This window comes from Gossypium hirsutum, chromosome A08 (assembly GCF_007990345.1).
Source record: "Gossypium hirsutum isolate 1008001.06 chromosome A08, Gossypium_hirsutum_v2.1, whole genome shotgun sequence".
Classification (NCBI taxonomy): domain Eukaryota; kingdom Viridiplantae; phylum Streptophyta; class Magnoliopsida; order Malvales; family Malvaceae; genus Gossypium; species Gossypium hirsutum.
Window position 1 is genome coordinate 103,354,012 of NC_053431.1, and position 26,156 is coordinate 103,380,167.

The following is a 26,156-nucleotide window of genomic DNA, read 5'->3' on the forward strand; positions in this document are numbered from 1 at the left end:
TACATGCATGGCCGAATCTCTTCACCTTTCTTCTTCTTTCCTCCTTAAAATTTTTGGCCAAGGATGAACCAAAGGATGAGAAAATTTTCTTTGTTTTTCTTTCTAGTTTCGGCAAGCATGAAGATGAGAAAAGGATGAACAAAATTCTCTCCTTTCTTTTCTTTAGCTCACGGCAATGGGGGGGGGACAAACAACTACACACACATTTTTTTTGTATTTACCATACTCCTTTTTTATTATTTTATTTGTTTTATCCCAACATTTTATGACACAAATTAACATATCTTATTTGTGCCATACTCATGCCATAATTTCCATAAAATAAATTGCACAATTGTTCATCATGCCCATCATGGCCGGCCACTACTAGTAGGGGGGAAATTTGACATGCAAGTCCCCCCTTTGTCCACATGCACTAATAGGTCCTCACACATTGACCTATCACATTTTAGAATTTTCTCACATAAGTCCTATTAACTAAATTCACATGAAATCAACCAAATTGAAGCTTGAAATTTCACACATTCATAATTACATATTCTAGACAATAAGTATCACATTCAAACATTTTGGTGACTCGGTTTAGCGGTCCCGAAACCACTTCCCGACTAGGGTCAACTTTGGGCTGTCACAAACACTGGTTATGATATTATCTCAGTAGTAATCTAGAAATATCCCATTCAAGCACAAATCCTAATATTGAGCATATATACCTACATTCAAATATTATCTCAGTAGCAATCTAGAAACAAGATTTTGCAGAAACATGTTCAGTCAAAGGCACCTCTATAACTGTATAAAATTCATTATGCAACATCATTTATTCTATGGCTATAAAAAATTGTAAACAGATATACTACAACTTATCCTAGAAAAGATACCAAGTCAGGAACATCTACAAAGTGTAGTAAAAATTATAAAAAAAAATGAGAATACTCAATTACATTTTATCATGATTAAGCTACTAAGGAAGGTAACCTTTGACAGTTTTAACACGCTAAAGTGAGAATTAAGTTACGATAGAAACCACCAAACTCTCACTAATCTACCATACCTTTAAAGCAACGGCAAAGGAAGAATGTGAATTTTCAAATTGCTGCTGAGCAGTAGCTGTGTGTTCCATTAGCCCTTTCTGAAATGTGACATCAATTTAAGTGTTTGTTTGTAGCCCCAAGACATCCCAAAAGAACCATGGTTATAACTTTGTTTTTGTTCCCCAAAGCCTTAGCTTGTCCACCACCATCGCTCTCAATCTCCGGAGCTTTGTTCCAACCCAAATACGTGTTGTTGGCAGTTGACTCGATGAATGCGTTAGAAGAAGAAGAAACGGAGGAAAAAGAAGAAGCAAAGGAATTAGCCGACGGTTTAAAAAAGGGATTGTTTTGGAAGCTCTGAGGGAGTTTTAGAAAAAGGGTTCTTGTGAATCGAGTTGGACATGGCTATGCTGATGTTCTTTTTGTGATGATAAACGAAAAATGGGGAGTGTTGAAGGAAGCAGCTTTCATGGCAGAAATTTCGAGATGAGGATTTAAAATAGGGAGAGGTTCATGTAATGGATTCTTCAACATTGAAAATGGCTTCGGTTCTCCCTCGACCCAACTGATTTGCAACCCAAGGGGAAGGGGAAGGGGAAAGGGGAGAAGAAGCGTCAATTTCCGAAAAATGTCTTACCGATTTCAAGAGGGTAAGACATTTTCCTTAAACAAAGCCCTCCTTTTCCCGTGTTTTGTAAAATATTTACCCTGGAAAATCATTTTCAACCAACCAAACATCAGAAAAGCCTGAAAAGCTTTTACGAAAAAGCTTTTATAGGTTACCAAACGGACCCTTAGAGTTCACAACTTTAGTGCAAGATTTATGGGGAAAAGTTTAGGGATTTAAATTGCAATTGTGGCCGCGTTTTCGGTCACATTGAGTTTATCGCGGTTGCGGACATAACGGATGCTATTGTGGTCACTGCGGGTATCGTGGTCGTGAATTTTTTTAAAATTCACACAACTTATTGTAAAACATAATAATTATAATTATAATTATAAAAAGTCACTTTTAATGATTTTTGGAGTGTTTTCTAACACTTATGAACTTTTATTAATATGATATGAGAACACAACTTTTATAATCATTAATTATTTTTATATTTATTTACGAATTTTCTAAGAATGTTATTTTAACTAATAACAAAGTAAAAAAAAAAGAAATATTAAACATTTATCACATTTAATAAGTTTGAAAGTTTTTATAAATAAAATAATTGAAAATTCATACCTGAGAGATATCTTCAATATTTCTTGATAGCTTTGAAGATGGTGAAGATATAAATATTCTATGCTGCAAAAGGAAAAAAGGAATAGATAAATGTATAGATTCTCATTAATTATTCCTATTTCCTACCACTTATTCTCACTCTCATTCTACTTTAATATATAGTTTAACATGTTTCGATTCTTAATTATCTTTTCATAAAATATACTCCATTCATTTATCTAAAGATATATTTTGAATGTTTTTATATCATCAAAATTAAGAACATTAACAAAAGTTTTCTTTAAAAAAAAACACCTTACAAATAATGGTAGTGGTACGATTTAGTTTTCACCAATTAGTGGAATGATGAGGAAGATCAGATCCTTCACCTTCACTTTGAGAGCGTTTTTGATTTGATTCTCTTGGCCTTTGTCTAAAAATATATCCAAAAAAGTAACATTTTCACCTTGGTTTTCATATAATTGATATGAAGGATATATTTGAGGAGGAGGATACATGAGAGGTGGAGGTGGGTGATACATTGGTGGTGGAGGATGCATTTGAGGCTGGTATGACACACCTTAATTAGGAAATGGTGGATAATAACCATATGGTTGTGGATAACCATGTGAAGGTTGAAAATATGAAGGTTGTTCTGGTGGATAAAAACCTTGAGTGCTAGTAGATGAATCACTATACCCAAGGTTACTAGAACTCGATCTCCTACCAGATGAAGAGCCTATAGAAGTATGCTTTTTGCCTTTTCCTTTTGATGGAGCTCTAGGTTCACTTCTATCTCTCCTAGGTTTAGGAAACATAATTCCATCAAACTCTGATCTATCACGGAAATGTCCAATAGCGGTACCAACCCCATATTCTCCTCCATACTGACTAGAAGACCTAATTTCACCTCTATCAACATTATATCCATCATCCTCATCAATTGGACTTAAACCACCTCCATCGGGTCCATCGCCACTCTGAGTTGGCGTTGAACTAGAACTTGAATGGGACAAATTTTGTTGTTGATATTGATTAACATCCATTTCATCATCAGAGGTATCCACAAGCAACACATAGGCATTTTCACCATCTAATAATGGATTCTCTTTCTCATGAAGCTATTTTGATCGTGGATCAACATCTTCAAAGATATGATCAAGGCTGATAGGATTAAAACTAACGTTTATATCATCAGTGCTCATTGTTTTTTGATGCCTTATCTAAAGCCTTATATTATAATAGGTAAACACTAGTTTCTCAAGTTTTTTATACTTTAACCTATTTCTTGCCTTGGTGTGAATATAACTAAATGTGCTCCAATTTCGTTCACAATTTGATGCTGAAGTTGTTTGACTAAGCACTTTAATTGCTAATTTTTGTAATTCGGGAACACATGTGTCGTATATTATCCACCACTCAGCTGCATAATTTTATTTAAATTTCAAAATAACTTTAAAATGTACAATATAATTAAATAATATAAATTAAATTAAATAATTTAATTAACTATTTACTCAGATTCATTTGCTTCCAAGCTCTTTGTGCTTGTGGAGTACCAAATGTCTCATGTTTATCTCTAAATAGTAACCACTGCATAAATAAAAGACAGAGTAAAAATATAAAAAAAAATTCTATTTCAAATTTTGTAACTAAGTTACAAATAATAGTACTTGAATCTAACCTGATTAACCATTCTGACTTGAGTATCAAGAGAAGGTTCTAATCTTTCAATTACTGATCGTGTACCTTCTAATGTTTCTCTTAGTACATTCTCAGAATGCTCCACCCCAAATTGAAATTGAGGATTGAGAAAATAACCTAAGTATAATTTATAAGATATTATCAAATAATAATAATCTAAAGCTTAAAATAATAAAATATAAAAATATTTATTAATTATATGAAACATTTTATCTTACCAGCTCAATGCAAGTCGGATTGCATAAAATTCCATCTATTATCAATAATCTTTTCGTACTCGATGAAATATCGACAATCTTGTTGAATTGCTCATTTAGCTATATCAACAGCTTCATAAATAAAGCCCATTGTTGGTTTTTCATCGCTATCCACAAGTCTCAATACTTTTACTAAGGGCTCGTAAACTTTTATGAGGTCATTGGCTTTTTTCTAAAAATCTTTTCCCAAAACAATTTTTTTGGCTTTATAAGCAGACCCTGACTTTTGCTGTCCCCATTTCGATTCTTCAAATTCCTATATATTCATAAGAAAAATTTTAAAATAATATAATCTAAATTATTTGGAACTAATAAAATCATTAAAGGTTGCTATATTTAAGTAATTATATTAACTAATTATAAAATACTAACCTTTGAATTAAACATTTCTATCAGACCTTACTTTTGTCTTGTTATCTCTTCAAGTTGAATGAAATGAGTTGAAAATCGAGTAAGAGCGGGTTGAAGTATTTGTTTCCCTTGTGTATACTTCATCAAATCAACAGTCGAAATGTGATTGTATATAAAGCAAGTCACTTTCTTTGCCTTATCTAACACTTTTGCTACACCGGGCTTTTTCCCAATATCTTCAAGGCATAAATCTAAACAATAAGCTGCACATGAGGTCCAAAATAGATGTTTTCTTTTCAACATTAATTTTTTTTCCAGCAGCTTTCATTGCTGCCTCATTATCCGTCACTATTTGGACAATGTAATTTTCTCCAATTTCTTCTACAACTGAATCTAACAAACTGTAGTAGAATTCAGCATCTTTATTACGAACACTTGAGACATCTACCGATTTCCAAAAAATGGTTCCTTTACTGCAATAAATATGGAAATTAATGATGTGCATTTGATTCAAACTGTTGGTTCAACCATCACACATTAGAGTTGCACCCAATTCTTTCCAATAAGTCTTTAGTCCATTTACCCAATCACGAACTCGTTGATACTCTGACTCCAAATACACATCTGAAACCTCATAAGGTGTTGGGAGCTTTACACCTTGTCCAACTTCTATTGACACTTGAATTAAGTTATACAACCATAGAGAGCTTGCTAATTGAAAATGAAGTCTTTCATATATTAAAAATTTAGATACCGCTTCAGCTATCTTCCTTCGAAAACTCTTTAAAAAAGAGTCATTGAGCTTTGGTTGCTTTGAACTTTTGCTTCTAACCAATTCAGGTATAGCCCCCCTTAAGGTAAACTCAGACTCGCTTGAGATGGATTTACTTCTCCTTTCTCTATGATATTCTCTAGCTGATCCATGAGAAGATCGCCCTTCTTCATACATGTTATTCCAACCACCAGTACTTCGTCTGAATTCTTCCCTTCTATGCCACTCGTGTTGTGATTGGATACTTTCTCGAGTTGCTTGCCTTATAGCAGAAACCTCATCAATGAATTCCTCGTGTTTATCCTCCTCTTCTCTTAATTGAGATAAGAATTCATCTTTTCTCCTCTTTTTGTCTATTTTCTTCATGTTGCTTTCTTTCAGTATATTCATCATACTTTCTCTAATGACACCTGTTAATAAAATAAAAATAATTCACAGTTTATATTATTATCAATTATATATAATATTTATTGATAAATTTATAATAACATTTAAAAATAATAATAAAGTATCATATACCAGTAACATTAGGGCATGGTGCAACATTGCCGATGTAACACCCCTCACCCGTATCCGACGTCAGGACAGGGTTCGAGGCGTTACCGGACGTAAACATTCACAACATGCAAAATCGGGCCACAAAATTTTCACCAAAAATTAAAGCATCTCGAACACATGCATATCGTCCCTTATATAGGTCTTCGAAACCTATAACATACATTGGGGTGGTTCGGGACTAAACCAAGAATTTTGAAAATCTTTGGGCAACTTAACTAATTTTCTTGCTTCGGAGAGTCACACGCCCATGTGGATTGGGCCGTGTGGTCAATTTCAAGGCTATTTTCTAAGCCAATTGTCACCCTTAATTACCTACATACACTTATACATTATCATAGCAATTTACATGGCATATTTGAGTAATTATATATTCACAATCAAGACACAAGCATGGCATTCTTACAACAACACATAACATATTACCAACCATGCATGGCAAACAAGCATATACACATCACTAATATCAGACATAACATGAATAGCTAGATTTATAAGTCAGAATCATTAGCTCACTAAATATCAATATATTTGACCAAATTATAATAACACATGTTATAAAACTAGGTCCCTATACATGCCACTCACTTGATAATTCTAGCATATGTGTTTATACTGTCAAGGTGTTGGCTTGATAGTGTGATGCTGCCTCTGACGATCTCCAACCCTGAGTTAACCTGAAAACACTAAAAGAAATGGAAAGGAGGGGGTAAGCTTTACGCTTAGTAAGCTTGCATGAAAATAATAAGCAATTTACTAACATGCTTTCCATATCCCAATTGTACATTTACATATATTCTGGTTAAGTTGTTTTCTTGAGTTACAGTCACTAAATCATTTATATTTGAAGCTACGGAACTCTAAATTAAGATCCATAAATTTTTCCCGAAACTAGACTCATATATCTTTCCACCATAAAATTTTCACAATTTTTGGTCCAGCCAATAAGTACAGTTTATTATTTAAAGTCTCCCCTATTTTTCTATTTGACAGCTTCGACTACTCTTCACTAAAATTTAATTATCTTTGGCTACCAAATTAAAATGAGGTTCTCGTTTCTTTATTATGAAAATAAATTAAATAAGGAATCCAACCATATAAATTATGTTTCTTAACTATTTTTTTTATAATTTTTAATGATTTTTACAATTCAGAATAGGGAATCACGAAATCAGTCTGAACCAGTCTTACAAAAACATAAATATCTCAAAATAAAGAACTCCTTTTTTGCTCTGTTTCTTTTTTTTTATCAAAATAGATTCAATAAGCTTTAATTCCATATCACATTCCACTTCTAGTTTAACTTATACTATTTTTGGTGATTTTTCAAAATCACTCCCCTGCTGCTGTTTTAGATTGTTTATCCCAAATTTCATTCATTCACTAAAATTTCTTATTATCAACTTTCAAGATATTACTTATCCATATTTATCTTATCAAAAATTCAATCACATATCTAACTCATAATTCAAAACTCATATATTCATATTCCGATATTATCCCTGTAACACCCCGAACCCGAGACCGTCGCCGGAGTCGAACACGAGGTGTTAACAGACTTCAAACCACTTATTAAAATTTTTCCAGACAAGCTGTCAATCTGCGTACTAGTCGCTTTAAAAATCATATCTTGAGCTCTGGAACTCGAAATCCAGTTCCGTGAATTTTCCCTGAAACTAGACTCATATTCCCATCTACATATTTTTTTCTAGAATTTTTGGTCGGGCCAATTAGTACAGTTTATTAGTAAAAGTCTCCCATGTTACTGGGGTCGACTACACTGACCTTTGCGCATTACGACCTGGATATCTCCCTGTACAGAACTTCCATGCTGATGCCGTTTGTTTCTATAGAAACTAGACTCAGAGAGGAATCTATACATATATGGTATGACTCCTAATTATCTCTGGTTAATTTATAATGAATTTCCAAAGTCGGAGCAGAGAATCCAGAAACCGTTCTGGCCCTGTCCCACGAGAACCTGATTATCTCTTAACATACTGTCCATATGATCTTTTCGTTACTTCTATATGAAAATAGACTCATCGAACTTTGATTACATAATTTATTCATCAATTAATTCCACTCCTACTATTTTTAGTGATTTTTCAATCTCATGTCACTGCTGCTGCCAGCATCTGTTACGAAGCAACTATGCCCACTTCGTGTTTACTCCTTGATCTAACTAATAATTCATCATGCATATCACAAATTATGATCATGACTAACCATGCCAAAGGCTAATCATTGTCAAACTTCCCCCTACTACACTATTGCCATATCATGAATTTTAACACCAAAATAATCAACCATGACGTATGGCATAAAAAGGTCGAATTATCAAGATTTGCGACCTAACGTTATGAATCCAAACCCAACCGAACATTTATGCCATTTTCGCATGGCTAAAAGATTACACACCAAAGTTCAAACACAACATAATAGCCTATACATGCCGAAATGTTCTCCTAGGCCAACTAAGAAGAAAGTACCAAAACTTGCTATCCGGTGTGATGACTTCGATGACGGCCCGACCACGCAAAAAGAGACGAGTCCAAGAAACCTAGTATGGGTGACAAGGAAACACCGAGTGAGTTTATAACTCAGTAAGTCATAAGCAATACACTACCATCCATTAATAACATTATCACAAGAGGAAACAAAATGGAACGAGGCTAGTTACTCCATCCATACCGAACCATACCATAGTTCCTCGACCTATCGGTTCAATCTCATACCAAATCATGCATTCACATTCCATATACTCATCAATAGAATATTCGAGGCATTTTCATAAATCATTTCATTTTCGTTACAATCATACAACTAAACGGCCTTTCACCCATTCCACGATAAATCTTATGTACGTGACTTCAAGTATATTCGTCACATGGGTTCAAACTTACCAAGCTCAACTCCAAACATAGACATAGCACCTATTAGCCATGAGCTCAAGATACTTACCCGATCCGCTGTCCGTGATCGACTCAATAGTGTCGCACACTTAGTGTCCATAATGATTCAAGAATATATATTAAGTCCGCACACTCAGTGCTATATAATCAACTCGCACACTTAGTGCTACATAATCAAACTCGCACACTTAGTGCTACATAATCAAACTCGCACACTTAGTGCTACATAGTCAACTCGCACACTTAGTGCTACATAGTCAAACTCGCACACTTAGTGCTACATAGTCAATTCGCACACTTAGTGCTGCACAATTTAAACCCGCACACGTAGCGCCAATCTCATGGTCATAAATGTTTATACCCGCACATTTAGTGCCGAGATCAACAACTCAATACATCTCACCTCTTTTCTTTTCATTCAACACTTTCATCATCACATACGTACATGCATATATATATTTATTCATTCCATTCAGCATCATTACATAAACGTTATGACCATTTGAATTAATACCAACTATATGCTTAACGACTTACTTTATGTTGGATAACATAATTCCGAGTCGGCTACTCGATGACCTTCGATTTCCCCTTGTTGGACGCCTCTCCTTTAGGTTCTTGAGCTTAAATAATACAAATAAGAGTATTCAATATTTAACCCAATAACATGAATTTATTTATCACATTCGGCAATCACATATCATTAAATTTTCAAACCAAAATGTCATTATATGACCACATATACACATATCCATATACTTAAGCTCAATAATTATAATGTAATATCATGTACCCACTTTAAGTATATTGCCGAATATACTTAATCATACATACACCTAACCAAAACAATTTCCTAAAATCTTTATATCATTTATACACTAAGCCGAATACTCTCACCAAGTTCACCTATATTCTTCAACAATTCCTTCATTGATCAAACACATATTCGGCTAAAGAAATGGCAATTTTAGCAACCTTCGATTTAGTACTTAACTTTTACCACATATCAAATAACTCATTTCCTTACTCATGTGACCACGTATATTCGGTCATGCATACACACATAAAATCAATTTGGAGACTCTATCAATCCAACATACATTCGGCACCTTCATCCACCATTCTACCAAGCATGTAATATTCAAACACAACCAAACTCACATTCGGCCCTAGCTCATAACAAGGTAGCCGATTCTTTTTATAGTTCAAACACTCCTCTATCATCATTCACCTAACTTTAACATGAAACAACAAAACTCACCATTTCTCATCCAAATAACATGAACAACAACCATTTCTTGAACACTTTCTCATGACCGATTGCTCATGTTACCAACAAGATTCAAGATTTGAACATGGGCTATTTAGAACTCAAGTCAATTACTAAAACATGCATGCATCTCAAGGACAACATCAAACATACCTTAGTCTAGCAAACCACCATAGCCGATTTTCTCAAGCTTTTCCCCTTCCTTTCTTTCCTCTATTCGGCCAAAGATGTTCAAGAATGAACACTTTTTTTTTTGTTTTCTTTCTTCAATTCACGGCAACAAGGGGGTATGGATGAGACCATATTATTTTTTTTTCATCACCCTTCCTTTCATTATTTAATCACCATGCTCATTATTTTATTTTTCTTAACATACATCACTAGCATAACATGTTGGAGACATGTTTCCACCCATAGCATGGCCGGCCACTATGCTTTAGTTTGGCTAATTTGACATGCAAGGACAACACTTTCCCACTTTAATACTATTTGGTCCTTACTTATTTACCTATCATAATTTTCCAAGTCTTTCAACTAGATCCTTTCAAGCAAAATTCACATTCCTAATATAAAATTAAAACATCAAATTTTTGTACAAGTACTATCACACATATAAGATATGCAAATAAAATTTTAACTAAATTTTATGACTCGGTTTTGTGGTCCCGAAACCACATTCCGACTAGGGTCGAATTAGGGCTGTCACACTTTAATGCTGAACATTTAAGTATTTCTATTTTGCTATCGTGTATAGTGGAAAAATTGTAGTGATGAAACTATTATTGGGTTAAATACTCTGATAGGAACTAGTAGAAGCACTGTGTAGAAACCCTGAACTGATCTGTGAATTCTAAAATTGTAGATAAACTGACATTATGAGTTCATACGATAGTTGTAGACGTAAAACCCGTGGGCATCATGGACGCCGAGGAAGAGCTCAAGCAAAGTCATCCTCTATGGGTAATATGCTTAATCTAGAGACCAGTGAGACAGTTGGTACTCCTACTAGTGAGGCGGGGTCCTAGACTTCGATGGCTGAGGACGACACACTGTCTCAATCCATGATTCGGGCACTGAAAAGGGTTGCCAGAACCCATTCTAGATCTAGAGGTCGAGGGTCGGTTACTAAACGACTCTGGTCGAATGGTGCTAAGTTGTTTAGGGGCGTTATTAGAGTTGCCCCTATTATTGCTGAGTATTGGCTCGAGGCCATTTAGCGTATCATGACTGACATTGACTGCACTCCCATTTTGTAATTGAGGAGTATTATATCCTTGCTCTCAGATGAAGCCTATCAGTGGTGGATGCCGATTAAGCAAGGTGCTCAGCTTGAATAGGTTAATTGGACTAATTTAAGAATGCTTAGCCAAACCCTAACCATGGATGCTCTTGGTACATTCTGCTGTAGCAAGAAGAAAGGGACACATTTGGGGTTTAAAATTTGTCTTTTAATTCATTTTACCCCTAAATGACCAAAATGCCCTTTTTACTATTCTTTTAAATTTTACCCAACCAAGGCCATTTTTGTCCAAAAAGTTATACAATGGTTTAATTATCATTTAAGGACCTCCCATTTAAAATTTAATGACAATTAGACACCTCTAACATGTAAAACTCAACTTTTTCACTTTTTATAATTTAGTCCTTTTTACTAAATTGAGTGCCCAAACATCGAAATTTTCGAACGAAATTTTCACGGAATTATTTCGTGAAATCATAGACCATAAAAATATAAAAAAATGAAAGTTTCATCATCGAATTTGTGGTCCCGAAATCACTGCTCCTATTAAGCCCAAAATCAGGATGTTACAGCCGATTTTATGAGCAATGTGCTTTTTGAATCGTGTTATTCCTCCTTTCACAACTTTACCACAAAGTTTACATACGATATTTCCTTTCGCATTTGGCACTGGAGTTCCAAAGTGCCAACCTATATCATTACTTGGTGCACCCTCCAATCCTGTGACATGCTTTATTTTTATTTATATATAAGAAACATAAAATTATATTTAGAAATATAAGCAACTCATTACTTATATTATCAACAATATAATACAAAAAAAAGTAAACATCATTAACATGGAAAATTTAAATTTATTGCATAATCCATACATATATATATGTATTTTAAAAACAACAATACACCCTAACCCATTATTACTTGGTTCCAAAGTTTTTGGTATAAATAGTTTGTTTTGTTCCATCTTAATAAAATTTACATTCAAATTGGATCAAATTTAAAAATTCAAGTTTTTCATATTATGCAAACTAAAATCAATAGAGATTTATCTAATGTTGAATTGAAGTCATCTATCGGATTTGATAAAGAAAAACACAATGAATTAATTTTTCTTGATTTTTTAACCTTTTATAATACAAGTCATAAGTGATGGAGGCTATAATTTTTTCATTAATTTTGTGTGTAATAACCTTAAGCAAACCCCAAGCAACAGAGGTTAAATTTTTTCATTAATTTTGTGTGTAACCCTAAACAAACCTTGAGTAATGAAAGTTATGAAATTTTAAAATAATAATAAATAATAAATAATTATCATTATAAATTATAATTACAATATTAATTAAAAAATAACATATAAAGTAAAATTATAAATCTGATAAGGTTGAAGCTTTCATATTAAAAAACATAGTAATATGATTATCGTCAAAGTAATTTTCATTTTCAGTAAAATCTCTCCAAACAATTCTAACTTATTAATCTATAATATTTTAGTGATTGTATTTTTTTTGAAATAAAAATCTGAATGCACCTATTCAGTTCGGTCGCCAACCCCAACCTCAACCGCATAATTACGAGTGTGTTCCTTCGTTTTCCAATTCAAATAAAATCCTTGGAAATTTGAGTTAAAGCATGGTTTAAATTCATTACATACATATTTGCATGCACTGTAATTAAACATAGAAAGGCGGTACCAAATGCATAAATTGACATGCATAGAACCAAGGAACATCCATTAATAATGTATTACTATTATTATTATTAAAAATAATATCCATAACGAACTTGGACATATGATTGTCAATGCTTAAATAAACTTAAACAACCATTTATCTAAGTTGATTTTAGAGTTATTTTTTGTTTTCTACATGACTTTTAAGACAAGTTTGAGCAAACACTTTAAACCAAATATATACACATTTACATGTGGAATCTCTTGAGCATATACTAGAGATATTAAAAAATACAATTAATATATCTTTAATTATTCAAGAAAGAAGTCGATTGAGTCGAAGCTCAATTGGTATGAATATTATTGTCAATGCAAAAGTATATAAGTTTAAATGTGCTGAAATGCATTATTCTCGTATTTAAAAGTCGAGAAGAACTACAGATAGTTCTAAATATTCTCTTAACAATAACAATATGATAAAAAAGAATTATTCAAAAATGCTATTCATATTCCTTCTCATCTAATTTGAAATGTACCTTTGCCACGTTGGATATGATTTAAGTATACGTATATGGAACATACATGTATTAAATAAATTATTATTAAATTAATCAGAATATATAGATTATCACGTTTTTTTTCTCTTCTTCTCGAATTAAGTTAACTACACCTCGATTAGCCTAACCCTCTATGTATTAATTAATACACCTAATTAATTAAAAGTATCCATAGATTCCTAATTAAAGTATAATGGTCAATTGTCTTGTAATAGCCCAAATCTAACCGAGCCTTAAATAAATAAATAAATAAATAAATAAATAAATAAATGTTTGTTTATTTAACTGTCCATATAAAGTCCAGTTTACAAGAGCCCAAACACAAGCCCAAGTACCTCAGACCCGTTATACCCAAATAGACCGGTTGCTGCCAGCAGGCCTAAAACTACCCAGCAAACCCTACTACTGCCCTATACCCATTTACATCTGAAGCCCAAATCTAAAACAGCCCAAAAGACCTAAAAGACTTAAGGGAAGCAGGTAACCCTAGGGTTTCCTAAACACTGTGGCGCCGCAAGAGGTTCTAGAGGGTTCGGGGAGCATCTGTTCAGTCCCCGAAATAGAGGCCGCCATTAATGCACTATCCCAAGGACCTTCAATGCTCACCAGTGCCCCGATCATCGGTCGTCCCTCTATCCGGCCCCAAATCGCGTCACAAGCAGCATGACCATCACCGAGATCTTCGGGTACCTGCAAAATGGAAAAGAAAACACAGCAGATACGAAAAAGAAGAGCAAGAAAAAGGAAACTAAATCAAAGGAATCTCAACAGATCATGGTCAAAGATACGGTGGATATAGTAGACAAAAAATGGAAAGAAATCGAAGATTTCTTTCTCAGTTTATGTAATAACAGCAGTGGCTATAAAGCCCGAATGCTTTCATTGTATAAAGGACCTATTTTTTTGACAAAAGAGAAATATACTTACATATACTCATTCAGAGAAATACAAACAGTTTCTAAAAAAGGTGATTTAATCTTGTATCTTGTTCTTTATTTTTGAACGCATATATATGAATTGTTTTAGCAAAAAAACTGCTGATGTTTAAAAGGAAAAGGGATTACCTGGGTTTTGCTTGAGAGGATGAAGGTTTTAACCTTCAGATCATCACAAAACGATGGCGTGTGAAGCGCGTGCGTGAATGCAACCCTGTGGCCGAAGGCCAGAGCCGGGGTCTCTTTCTTCCCCTTTGCAGAGTGTTTTAAGTTTTTTTTAAAGACCGGTGTAAAAAATGATTTTAAAGCTTTAAATGTGGCTTCTATAGCATAAATGAAACGGCGCCGTTTTGGCTTAATCCAATAAGTATAAAACGACGTCGTTTCTAAGCACAGGATCCGCGCGTTGACCCGATTACCCGGGGAGGATCCGCGTGTTTTTGAGGATTGGGTTAATTACTCAATCGGTCCTTCCACTTTTCTTTGTGTTTATAATTACGCTTTATTTTATTTATGATTTGGCCCTATTATTTTGTTTTAGTTTTAATTTAGTCCCTGCAATAGCTGTTTAAAGACCTGGATTAAAACGCTGCCGTTTTGGGAATAGGGCGATTTGCCCAATGAGTCCCTTTTGTTTTACGCTTGTTTTAATTAGGACCTTAATTCAGCTTTATTTTTAAATTCGCCCCTGTAATTTTATTAAACTTCAAATTTAACCCTATATATTTATTTCTATTATTATACAAATATAAATTTTTATTGTTATTTTCTTTATTTTTATTTTTATATTATATATTATATAATTATTTTATATATTACTCATATTATTTATATATATTATATATTATTTTCACATATATACTTTTATATTATATATTATATTTATTTTATATTATTATGTCATTTTACACTATTAAATATTTTTATCTATATATTATTATCATTAAAAGTTTTAACTTGTATTATATACTTATTTTTATTTATATGTAAATAATTACTTTACTTGTATTCTATTATTACACATTTTGAAGATATTATAATATAATAATTTGTATAATACGTATATTTCATCATTAATTATTTATTTCATATTATTCTAAACTTATATTTATATATATTATACAATTATTTTCTTGAAAATATAAATTCTTTCACATATTTGATATTTTATACATTTTTTTTCGAAACCATTATATTTTATATTTTTATATAATTATTATTCTTATAAATATATTTTTATATATTATATCATTGAATATCATATTTTTTATATGCTCATTTTATTTATCAATCGTTTGTATTATACATATATTTAAAAAAAAAACTTATGTTTTTTATTATACAATATTTGCTTTTGCTTTAGAATTAATGTATTATTGCTATGTTATGTATTTTATATGTTATGTAATATCTTAGACCTTTTTAATTTATTTTCAAATGCATTTTTTTATATGTGTTAAAATTGTATATCATGCATCATTTGTGTTTAAATATATGTTGAACTATATGTTTAGGGATTTTTACCTACTCTTCTTAAATATGCATTGTGTTTTATGTATAGTTTTTCTTATTTAAAACTTGTCATGTTTTATTTCTTATATATGTTGGTTAATGTATGATATTTATGCTGTTATGCTTTTACTTACCTATTATTATAACATGTTATCTCGTATGTTATGTTAATATGCTCCTTCATGCATCGGTTTTAGAAAAACGAGACTTCAAAGTTTTCAAAAATAAAAAGGCAATGCTTGGTGTTTGGAAGCTTTGAGAAAAGTAGTGCCCTAACTTATTGGGTTGCAGCTTTTCTCGTTGAGTTCGAATAGTCAAGTACCCTTCTAAGTTTTTTAAGATTTTCAAAAAACGAGCAACTGTCTTAGAATTTCAAAGCGTTGTGTCCTAACTTACTGCATGTGGCGTTTTGTCGTTTCGAGATAGAAATTTCCAAAAAAGCTAACTTAGTATCAATATTTTGATACAAGTGAATCCCAATTTTCAAGATCAAAATATTTTAAAGAGGATTGTATCTTAAAATTTTTAAATTTCCGACCTTAAAGACATTTGATAATTAATTAGGTACCAATTTTTGGGTGTTACGAGGGTGCTAATCATTCCCTGTACGTAACCGACTCCCGAACCTGTTCTTTTATTACGTAGACCAAAACTAATGATTTTAAAACAAAATGTTTTAAAGGTGATCCAATCACACCTAAAAAGATTGGTGGCGACTCCTGTTTTTGTTTTTTAAAGTCGATTCTCATTTTCCTAAAACTCGATTTAAAAATGGTTTCGACATGTCTGATCATTAAAATCCTAAATATATTCTTTAAAAAGAAAAAGAAAATCCTATATATATATCAAATTGACACTGCAATTCATGGATAATTAAACTCAATTTCAATGAAAAATAAAATAAAATTTAAAAAATAACATAATTGAACTGAAATATGGCTGAAGATAAAAACTTGAAACAAAAATATAATGAAAGTCTCATTAATTTTAGTTTTAAAAAAATTCATGACATCAACCAATATATTAATCAAATAATTGAGTTTGAAGAAACTTGAAATTATAAATAAAGATATGGTCAAAAGTCAAAATAGCTGAGATCTTTCCCCTCTAAACAAACCCTATTTTTTATTCAAACACCCATGGTAGCTCTTTTTCTCCTTTTATGGTCCTTTCCTTTTAGTTTTGAAAAAACCTAGTTCGTATATTCTTTTCTTAATTTTCTTTTTACAACTGGATGTTATAGTTATTGATTTTTCAATGTTCTTTCTTCAACATTTTTGTAGGAACTGCATTTTATTTTGCATTTTAAACGTTTGTAAATAAGCATTTGGTCGTCTCCCCAAAGTTGTTGGTATAGATGTTATGGAGATGGTTCTTTGGGCTAAGGTGAGTGGCCATGCTTTAAACGTGCTTTCACTCGCATACATGCTTTAAACCCCAACCAGGGATTTAAATAGCGAAACCCTTTTGTTCTTAAATCCCTAATCTAAAGAAGTAAAGAACATATTTGGCATTTGCACTGCAGAATGCAGATTCAAGACATGCAAGCAAGAATCAAGACAAAATTTCAAGTACTTACTTGGATTTTGTTTGATAAATTCCTCCGATCCGGTGTTATTATAAATTCCTCCGATCCGGTGTTGTGATTTTGTTTGCCATTTGGTCTTTGGAGTTTACGGTCTCTAAACTCTAAATCGAAATATGATTGCTTTTTTCTATTTATTTGGACTTCTTTTTACTTTTTTGATTGAAAACTCTTTGATTTTGCAGGTAGGGGAATATATTCCCTTTTGATTTTTTGTGTTTCTGTTGATTTTTGTTTAGAGGAGCTGAATTTTTATTTATTTATTTACTATATAACGAAAAATAACTAGAATAGCGGCCCGTTATTGCCGCAATTGGCTGTTACCCGTTAAATTGCAGCGCGATCCCCTGTTATCGGTGTGACTCCGCTTCACACTGCTATTTTTAGCAATAGTGGTTTCAGACGGTGCCGCTACCGCTATATAACGACCGCTATTCCGATATCGGACCACTATTTAAATCCTTGAGAAAGTTAATAACATAAAGGAGCAGATTAATGAATTTACAAGGGTAGTTCAAATCTGGAATCATGATTCATTTAGTTCCATTAACAGGAAGAAACATATTATTCTTTCTAGAATCAAAAGTACACATGTTACTTTGGAGAAATATTAGTCAAAAAATCTCAATATCCTTGAATGGGATAATAGGAAGGAACTTGAGATTATTCTAGACTGAGAAGAATTGTTATGGCATTAGAAAGCAAGGTTAGATTGGATTATGTTTGGAGATTGTAATACCAACTATTTCCATAAACACGTTTTAACTTGTTGGGAGCACAACAAAATTTGAGCCCTTAAACTCGATAGAGTCTATTGGTGTTTTGATGAGGAAAAACTATTGCGAGAGGCAATCACTTTTTAAAAAATTGTATTCAAATGAAGGGGGCTCTAATAGCATATTTCCAAAATGAAATTGTTTTCTGGATTTATCAACTGTTAAGAAGGAGATGTCAATTGGTTTAGAGGTGTCAATAGCTAAGATTCGTGAAGCTCTCTTTACAATTCAAATTTTTTTCAAGCCAATGGGACATCGCGGGTGATTCTATTGGTATAAAAGTTACAGTTATAGTTACAGGTGAGTCGTTTGAGAACTCAATCAAAAATAGTTTGTTGGTATCTATTCCAAAGGGGGATAATCTTGTGAACTTCTCCCAATTTCGACAAATAAATCTTTGCTCGATCCTTTATAAGATAATAACAAATATGATGGTGAATCAATTGAAATATGTGATGCCTAAGCTTGTTGCCAAAAATCATCCTAGCTTTATTGTAGAAAGATCTCTTATGGACAATATCATTATAGCTCAAGAAGCAATCCATTCAATGAAGATTAAAAAGGGGTCGAAGAGGTGGATGGTCAGTAAAGTAGATCCGGAGAAAGCCTATGATAGATTGAGATGGGACTTCTTAGAAGACACTTTACTTGAGGCTTACATAACAAATGATCTTACTAAGGTGATAATGCAATGCATATCGACTACTTCCATGCAAATATTATTGTAACAACACGATTTTGGGCCTAGTCGGAATAGTGGTTTCAAGACCACAAATCTGACGTCAAGAAATTATTTTCATGTTATTTTATGTGTTATAGCATGATTATATGGATGTTTGAAAATTTTGGTGAATTAATTTAAGCGATTGCATGCTTAATTTTGAAAAAAAGGACTAAATTGCATAAAGTATAAAAGTTTTGTTCTATTAGCTAAAGGTGTTAATTAGCTATGGAACATTAAAATAGAGGTCCTTATTAAGAAAATAGACAAATATTAATGTGGTGGCTGAATATGGAGACAAAAATCATGAAAAGACAATGGTTAGTTGGCATTAGGTGACAAAATTTGACTAATGAATAAAAAATAAAAATAAAAAGCCTAGTTATCATCTTTTTTTTCCCATCTTCTTCTCTCCACTGATTTTCTCTAAGAAAAATAGCCATGGGAGCTTGAAATTTTCAGCAACTTTAGAACCTTGAAAGTAAGTGATTTTAGGGTCTTTCTTGATAATTTTTGTAATTTTGAGACCCTTGTAGTATAAGCTAACTAATGGGGGACTATTTTGCAAAATGGTTGAAAGTATAGGGTTTTCCATGAGAATATTCATGTTTTTTGCTGCATTTTTATGGAAGGAAATGAATATTGGTTGTTAAATAAACAATTTTTATTAAATGATTTTCATGAAAACACCTAAAATGGGCCACTTTGTAAAAGTTGTAAAATAGTGGGTAAATGTGTGAAATAATGGAAAATGTGGGCTGCTATAAGCATGAAAAAGGTTTGGCTATGCATGGGTAGTAAAAAAATTGAACACATTTCATTTTACGAGCCTAGAGGCAAAAGTGTAAATATGACAAAGTATAGGGGTAAAAATGTAATTTTTCCAAAAATGTGAAATTGGGCTAATTTGAGTAGCATGATGAATAAATAAATTAAATGTGTTGTTATAGATCAAGGAAGATGAAATTCGAAATTAGATCGGGGGAAAAGCAAGATAATCGAGTAATTGACTTATTTCGGCGTTTCACACCGAGGTAAGTCCGTGTGATTAAATAAGCATGATATCCATGTTATTGTTAATATACTTGAAATCTATCTTGCTATCATTGTATTGAATTATATGTTGATGATATTGTATATGAGAAAGTGATGCCAAATGTTAATAACATTTGGGTGATGATTGAATACATTGGAAATTTGATGGAATATGATATCATTAAAACGAGTAAGTTGTGTGTAAATAATGCAACTACATTGTTATCATGTGAGAATGACTTGATATAACATAAATTGGTTGATTGTGAATATGAATATGCATGATGTGAATTGATGTAGTAGAAACTCCTAGTTGAACCTTAGGAATAAATCGGATATTCATGCCATGACATTTGGGTTATTTGTGTGCTAGTGTAAGACATGTCTGGGACATGCATCGGCCACATTATGAGAGCTAGTGTAAGACCATGTCTGGGACATGACATCGGCATTGAGACAAGAGCTAGTGTATGACATGTCTGGGACATGCATTAGCCTCGAGATGTAAGCTAGTGTAAGACCATGTCTGGGACATGGCATCGGCTATGAGATGTGTTAGTGTAAGGCCATATCTGGGACATGGCATCAACACAGATATGTGAGAGCCAGTGTAAGACCATGTCTGGAACATGGCGTCGACCTCGATTACGATAGTCAGTGTAAGACCATTCTGGGACATGCCATCGACTTAATGGATGAGCCAGTGTAAGACCATGTTTGGGACATGGCATCGGCATTCTACCCTATGTTTGAGGCTTATCGAATATCCTTTAGTATTCCGAACGGTTCAACAGAAAGATTTATAGTTTAAACTAAATGAGAAAGGTTATGACCATGTTGTGAGTGGTACAGGTACCTACTTGAAATGTATGATATGTGAGCTCGATATATGATATATGAATTGTATTTTATAGTGATGAGTAATTTGTGCTCATGTCCATTTATGTATTAGGAACAAACTATGAAATGTTGTGAGCATGTCGAAAAGGTATAGGTATGTACTCGAAGCTCAAATGCTATTACGATCATGAAATGATGCAACTTTAGTAAGGATACAAATAAGTAAGCTATGCCTATGAGAATGAAATATTGATGACCTTGTGATTATGGTTCTCTGCTTATGATGTGCCAATATGTATTTTCACCATGATGTCTAAAATGGTTTGTAAAGGTGTTATAAGCTTAGTTACCATTATTTTACACTAAACAGTTTTGGGATAGCTGCAGTAGTCCAACTTGGAAAATACACCAAAAATAGTGGAAAAAGGGTTAGAGATTGAATAAAATATGAAATTAAAGATAATCGAGTCTAGTTTATAATAAAGGACACGGGGTAAGCAAAAGAATTTCATATTATGACTTATTTGAATTTGTGTGAAATAGATTTAGAATGATTTCGAAATCCCCTATTCTTATTTGACAAAATCTTTAAAAATTGTAAAAAAATAATTATTGGTTATAATTTATATTATTAGATTATTTATGTGTCTATTTTCGAAATAAATGAATGGGTACATCATTCGAATCCTACATGAGGAGATAACTAATTTTTAGTGAAGAGGGGTCGGAACTATCAGACAACAAAACAGGGGTAACTTTAAAGAATAAATTGTACTAATTGGCTGAACCAAAAATTCTGAAAATTTTATGGTACGAATATATGTGAGTTTAGTTTCTGGAAAAATTATCGGATCTTAATTTGAAGTTCTGTGTCTCCAGATATAAATAATTTAGTGACTGTGAATCGAGAAAATAACTTGACCTGAGCATAAGTAAAAGTGCAAATATGGTTGTATTACCTGGAGGAGCAAGTTGATAATTGCTTATTATCTTTCATACAGTCTTACTAGGCTATAAAGCTTACTCCCTTCCTTTCCTTTTCTTTAGTGTTGTCAGGTTAGCTCGGGACTGGAGATCGTCGGAGGTAGCAATACACTATCAAGCCATCACCTTTGTAATATTGATTCGTTAAACATTTTTAAGTGAGTGGCATGTATAGGGACTTATCTTTATGTTATGTGTTATTATAATTAGCCAAATGCATTGGCTTATATTGAGTTATTTGTATATGGCCAAGAGGTGTGTCTTATTTTGATTATAGTTTGTGAACCTATCTATCTATGCTATGTTCTAATGCTTGTGATGAGGTGGTGTGGTTATGCTTGTTGGCCATATATGGCTGGCATTAATGTTATGAATGTGTCTTAATATGAGATGCTAAATCATTAAAATGATGTCATGATATGTGTCCTTAGTATGCATAAAGATGTGAAGGATTAAGGGTAACATAAGGGCTTGGAAAATAGCCTAAGTGTTAACCACACGGACAGAGACACGGTTGTGTCTCAGCCATGTGGGGGACATGGCCTTAGCACACGGGTGTGTGACTTGGCCCCGTGACTCTAAATTTTTGTTGATGTCATAAACAGAGAGTTACGTGGGCTGAAGACACGGGCGTGTCCAAGCCACACGGGCGTGTGAAATCCACACGGTCAACCCACATGGGCGTGTGACTCTCTAAAGTGTGAAAATTTTCTAAGTGTTGCAAAAGTTTCATATGTTTACGATTTGCTCCCGTTTGGGCCCCGTAGCCCCATATAAGGGATGGTAAGCATATGTGTGAAAGTTTTTAAATAGAATTCAAATTTTATGGCTAATTTTTACATGATTGATTGTATTTAAGTCCGGTAATGCCTTGTACCCTGTGCCGACGTAAGACATGGGTAAGGGGTGTTACAATTATGGAATGGGGGTCTCACTGAGATGTTTAAGCCTACTTCTTGTGTAACGACCTGATTTTCAGTGGTACTGAAAATAGCAATTTCGGGACCCCATCTTCGTAAATCAAATCTGTAAATATTAAATCATAATGTACAAAAATGAGCTAAAATCGACCCTTCTCTTTCACATTATTGGAGAGATAATGAAAGTGAGAGAAGGAACATTTAGGGGGGATTAGGAAAAATGTCGTGTGTTATACTGTTCATATTGCTTGAACCGTTTTGAGCTTACCTTTTGTTAAATCCGCACTAACCTAAGCCTCAGAACGTACAAGCCACTAAGCCTATGTGACCTTATTGTCTTTGTGTATATACTGAAACTTGTGGAAACTTATTGTAAATGAATAAGTCAATTTCTTTTGTACATAGATACATCATATCTTCATGTCTTATTGTGATAGAATAATGTGAAATTAGATTTTCGTAAACTACCTCTACTTTTGTTTGTTCTGTAACCTTTTTAACTAAGACAATTTGCTCACAAAGCTAGGAGTTTGCAATGCATCAACTTTGAGTTGTACAATAAAGGAACTTGGTACATAGGGCATGCCCATTTATCAATTGTCAAATAAGTTCATTGTTCAAGGGTCTTATTTCATTTTGCATGTTTTGCGTGTTTGCTTGAGGACAAGCAAAAAATTAAGTGTGGGGGAGTTTGATATGCTGTATGTAATTTGATATGTCAAACTAGGTTTCTCGTTATACTTAATGAACTTTTTCTCGAGTAATTTTAATGTCTTTTTCACAGTTTTCATTTAATTTTTCTTCTTTAGCCTTAATAAGCTCTTCATGCACTTTGTGCCCATTTTACGTTATTTTTTTTAGACCCGAGATGGTCAAATGTGCCATCGAGAACTTCATGGTTGATTAAGTGTTGTAGGGAGTCATCGGAGGCCCAAACGTGTGAAAAAAATTCACCAAGGACAAAGGTATCGCAATATTGAAGCATGGTTGCCGCAACACCTCCGACAGACTTGAAATGAAGAGGAATGAGAACCACCTACAGTGGTGTCACCATACCCACCCTTGGGTATCACAACATCCACCATCAAAGACCCCCTGAGTAGACTGTCGAAGATGTCATGATACCCACCTCTCGATATCACGATATCCTTGTCGTATAGAGACAAAAAATGACATGAACAACAGTCTTTGTCCACTCGAAGCACTAATCAAATAAAAGACGAAAAGGGGCATTTTTGACAACATTTTGGAGTCAGATTAGATTATTTAAAAAGCCAAAAATTATATGAGAAAAGAAGGCTTTAGTTTAAGTTAAAAAGCTCCTTAGTTTTAAGGTTTCCTTTATCTTTTAGCTTAAAAGTAGGGTAATTTTTTTCTTTATAGTTTTAAGGTTTTAATTTATGTTGCTTTTTGGTTTTAATTAGTTTCATAATTGTTAGTTAAGTTCATTTTTGTTGTAGCTTAGTTTTATTTACATGTTAAAGACTTTAAACTTAGTTGTAATCACTCTTTCATATTTGAATTAATGTTATTTTAGTTTTCTTTATTTTCATCTATTAAAAATCTCATCTATATTGTTCTAGTTTCTTTATCCTTGTGTTAATTGCTTTTTGTTTAAGTTTATTAAGTTAAAAATCAAAGCTTTTATCTTTTTGTTCAATTTTTTGTTAATGTTTTCCATAGGTGTTTCATTCATGTTTATTAGCTTTAATATGGTAATAGGTAACTAAACCTTAAGTGGTTGGTTGATGAAAATGTTGTTTGGTTAGTTTTTGGGTTCGGGGACTAAATCGTAAAATTGGACTAAACCAATAGACTTCAAAAAATAGGATTGATGACCCTAAGGGAATATCAAGATAAGAGAGACTGAGAGGTAATCTTATTTGGCACCAATTCATTAGTCCCGAGTTAGCTAGTGAGATAGAAAGATAAACGAAACTAATTTGTCTAAGTTGGTAAAGTGGAGACTAAGAGGTAAAAGGGAACCAATTTAGGAGTGCTAATGATTTAGATCCCTAATTTAAGGGTTAATTAACAACATAGAAATCAACCAACTGCTGTCTGTTATCGTATTTTGTAGTTTTATATTTTACATTATTTACAATTTAGTCTTTTTTTTTTGTTTTAGGTTATTAATTAGTTTAATTTCTCTCAACTTAATGGTTTGCCATACTATAACAATTAGTGAGTAGCTAGATAGACTCCTTTCTTACATGCACTTTTGAATAGAAATCACTAAATTGCTAATTCTCTTGGGTTCGATCCTTGGAATACTTTAGTGTTCCATTGTAACAGTACAAATATAACAACTGACTTGTTACACTTGCAGTAAAGCCACGATTTTGATATTTTATTTTAATTTCCGATTGTTGATCTTCATATATTTCTCTATTTGTTCGCAAGGATGGAGAGAGAGAGACGTGATCAACTACACACCCCTCTTTCTTAGTACATTCATGCTTGTAAAATAGTCCCTTAGGACTTTTCCCATTTCAATCCATCCTACCAAGATGCAAATGGTCTCCTTCGCATACTATCACTTCCTTAATTTGTCCTTAGCGGACTTCTTCCTTTGTTAGTACCAACAGATACACCTGATTAGAATCTACTTACTCGTCTCACTTTATTACACCTGATGATTGTTTACCCACTAATTGTTGGCAAACTTATATTGGCAGATACATCGATACTTCGAGAAGGTATCCCTTCCATTAGCACTACCGCGTTAAAACCACTTAAGTCGATTCCTCTTATAATCAAAGTCTTGATGAGTACCTTATTAACAGGCTTACCCGCATTCTTAGACACTTCTACCAACTTTTCTTATCTTCGAAATCTATCAATTTCTCTTACTATCTTGTTTGCCCACGTTCTTCGATATGCTAAGATCATTCTATCTTGCCGCTTGTTTCACGAACCGTATCGCGACTTCTCTTTTTATGCCCGAACGGGCCTCTTGGTTCTTTGTCCTGGATGACATCACATGTTGCCATAGCTGGGCTATGGCCTTACACAATATAATCTCATGTTTACTGTTCTAGTGGACTTCATATACTGCCATAACCTACCATTCTAGGATGTTTCCCAAACTCCCTTAAACCCATAACATTCCGCCTATATCCCCATTATGCCAATTTTTCCTATCTTCATGTACCCTGTCAAGGTAATTCCCTCAGTACTCTACATGTAACATAATCCCGCAATTCACACAAATAAATGCATTTAGTACTTAACATACAATACGACACTTATTTAAATGTCAGTTCACACCTATATGACAGCTAACGATCATACATAAACATTTTTATGCATAC

General features: G+C 33.1%; 1 protein-coding gene across 1 annotated transcript in view; it reads right to left on the reverse strand.

The window, feature by feature from the left end:
• Nucleotides 1–13,825: 13,825 nt before the first annotated feature.
• The window catches only part of LOC121205051 (uncharacterized), a 39,411-nt gene continuing 27,080 nt past the window's right edge, over nt 13,826–26,156 (reverse strand). Inside the window, exons 2-3 of the mRNA XM_041075977.1 lie at nt 14,599–14,823; nt 13,826–14,224 (exon numbers count right to left, since the gene is read on the reverse strand). Coding sequence (XP_040931911.1) covers nt 14,021–14,224; nt 14,599–14,823 — 429 coding nt within the window. The 3' untranslated portion in view covers nt 13,826–14,020. The remainder of the gene's footprint in view (nt 14,225–14,598; nt 14,824–26,156) is intronic.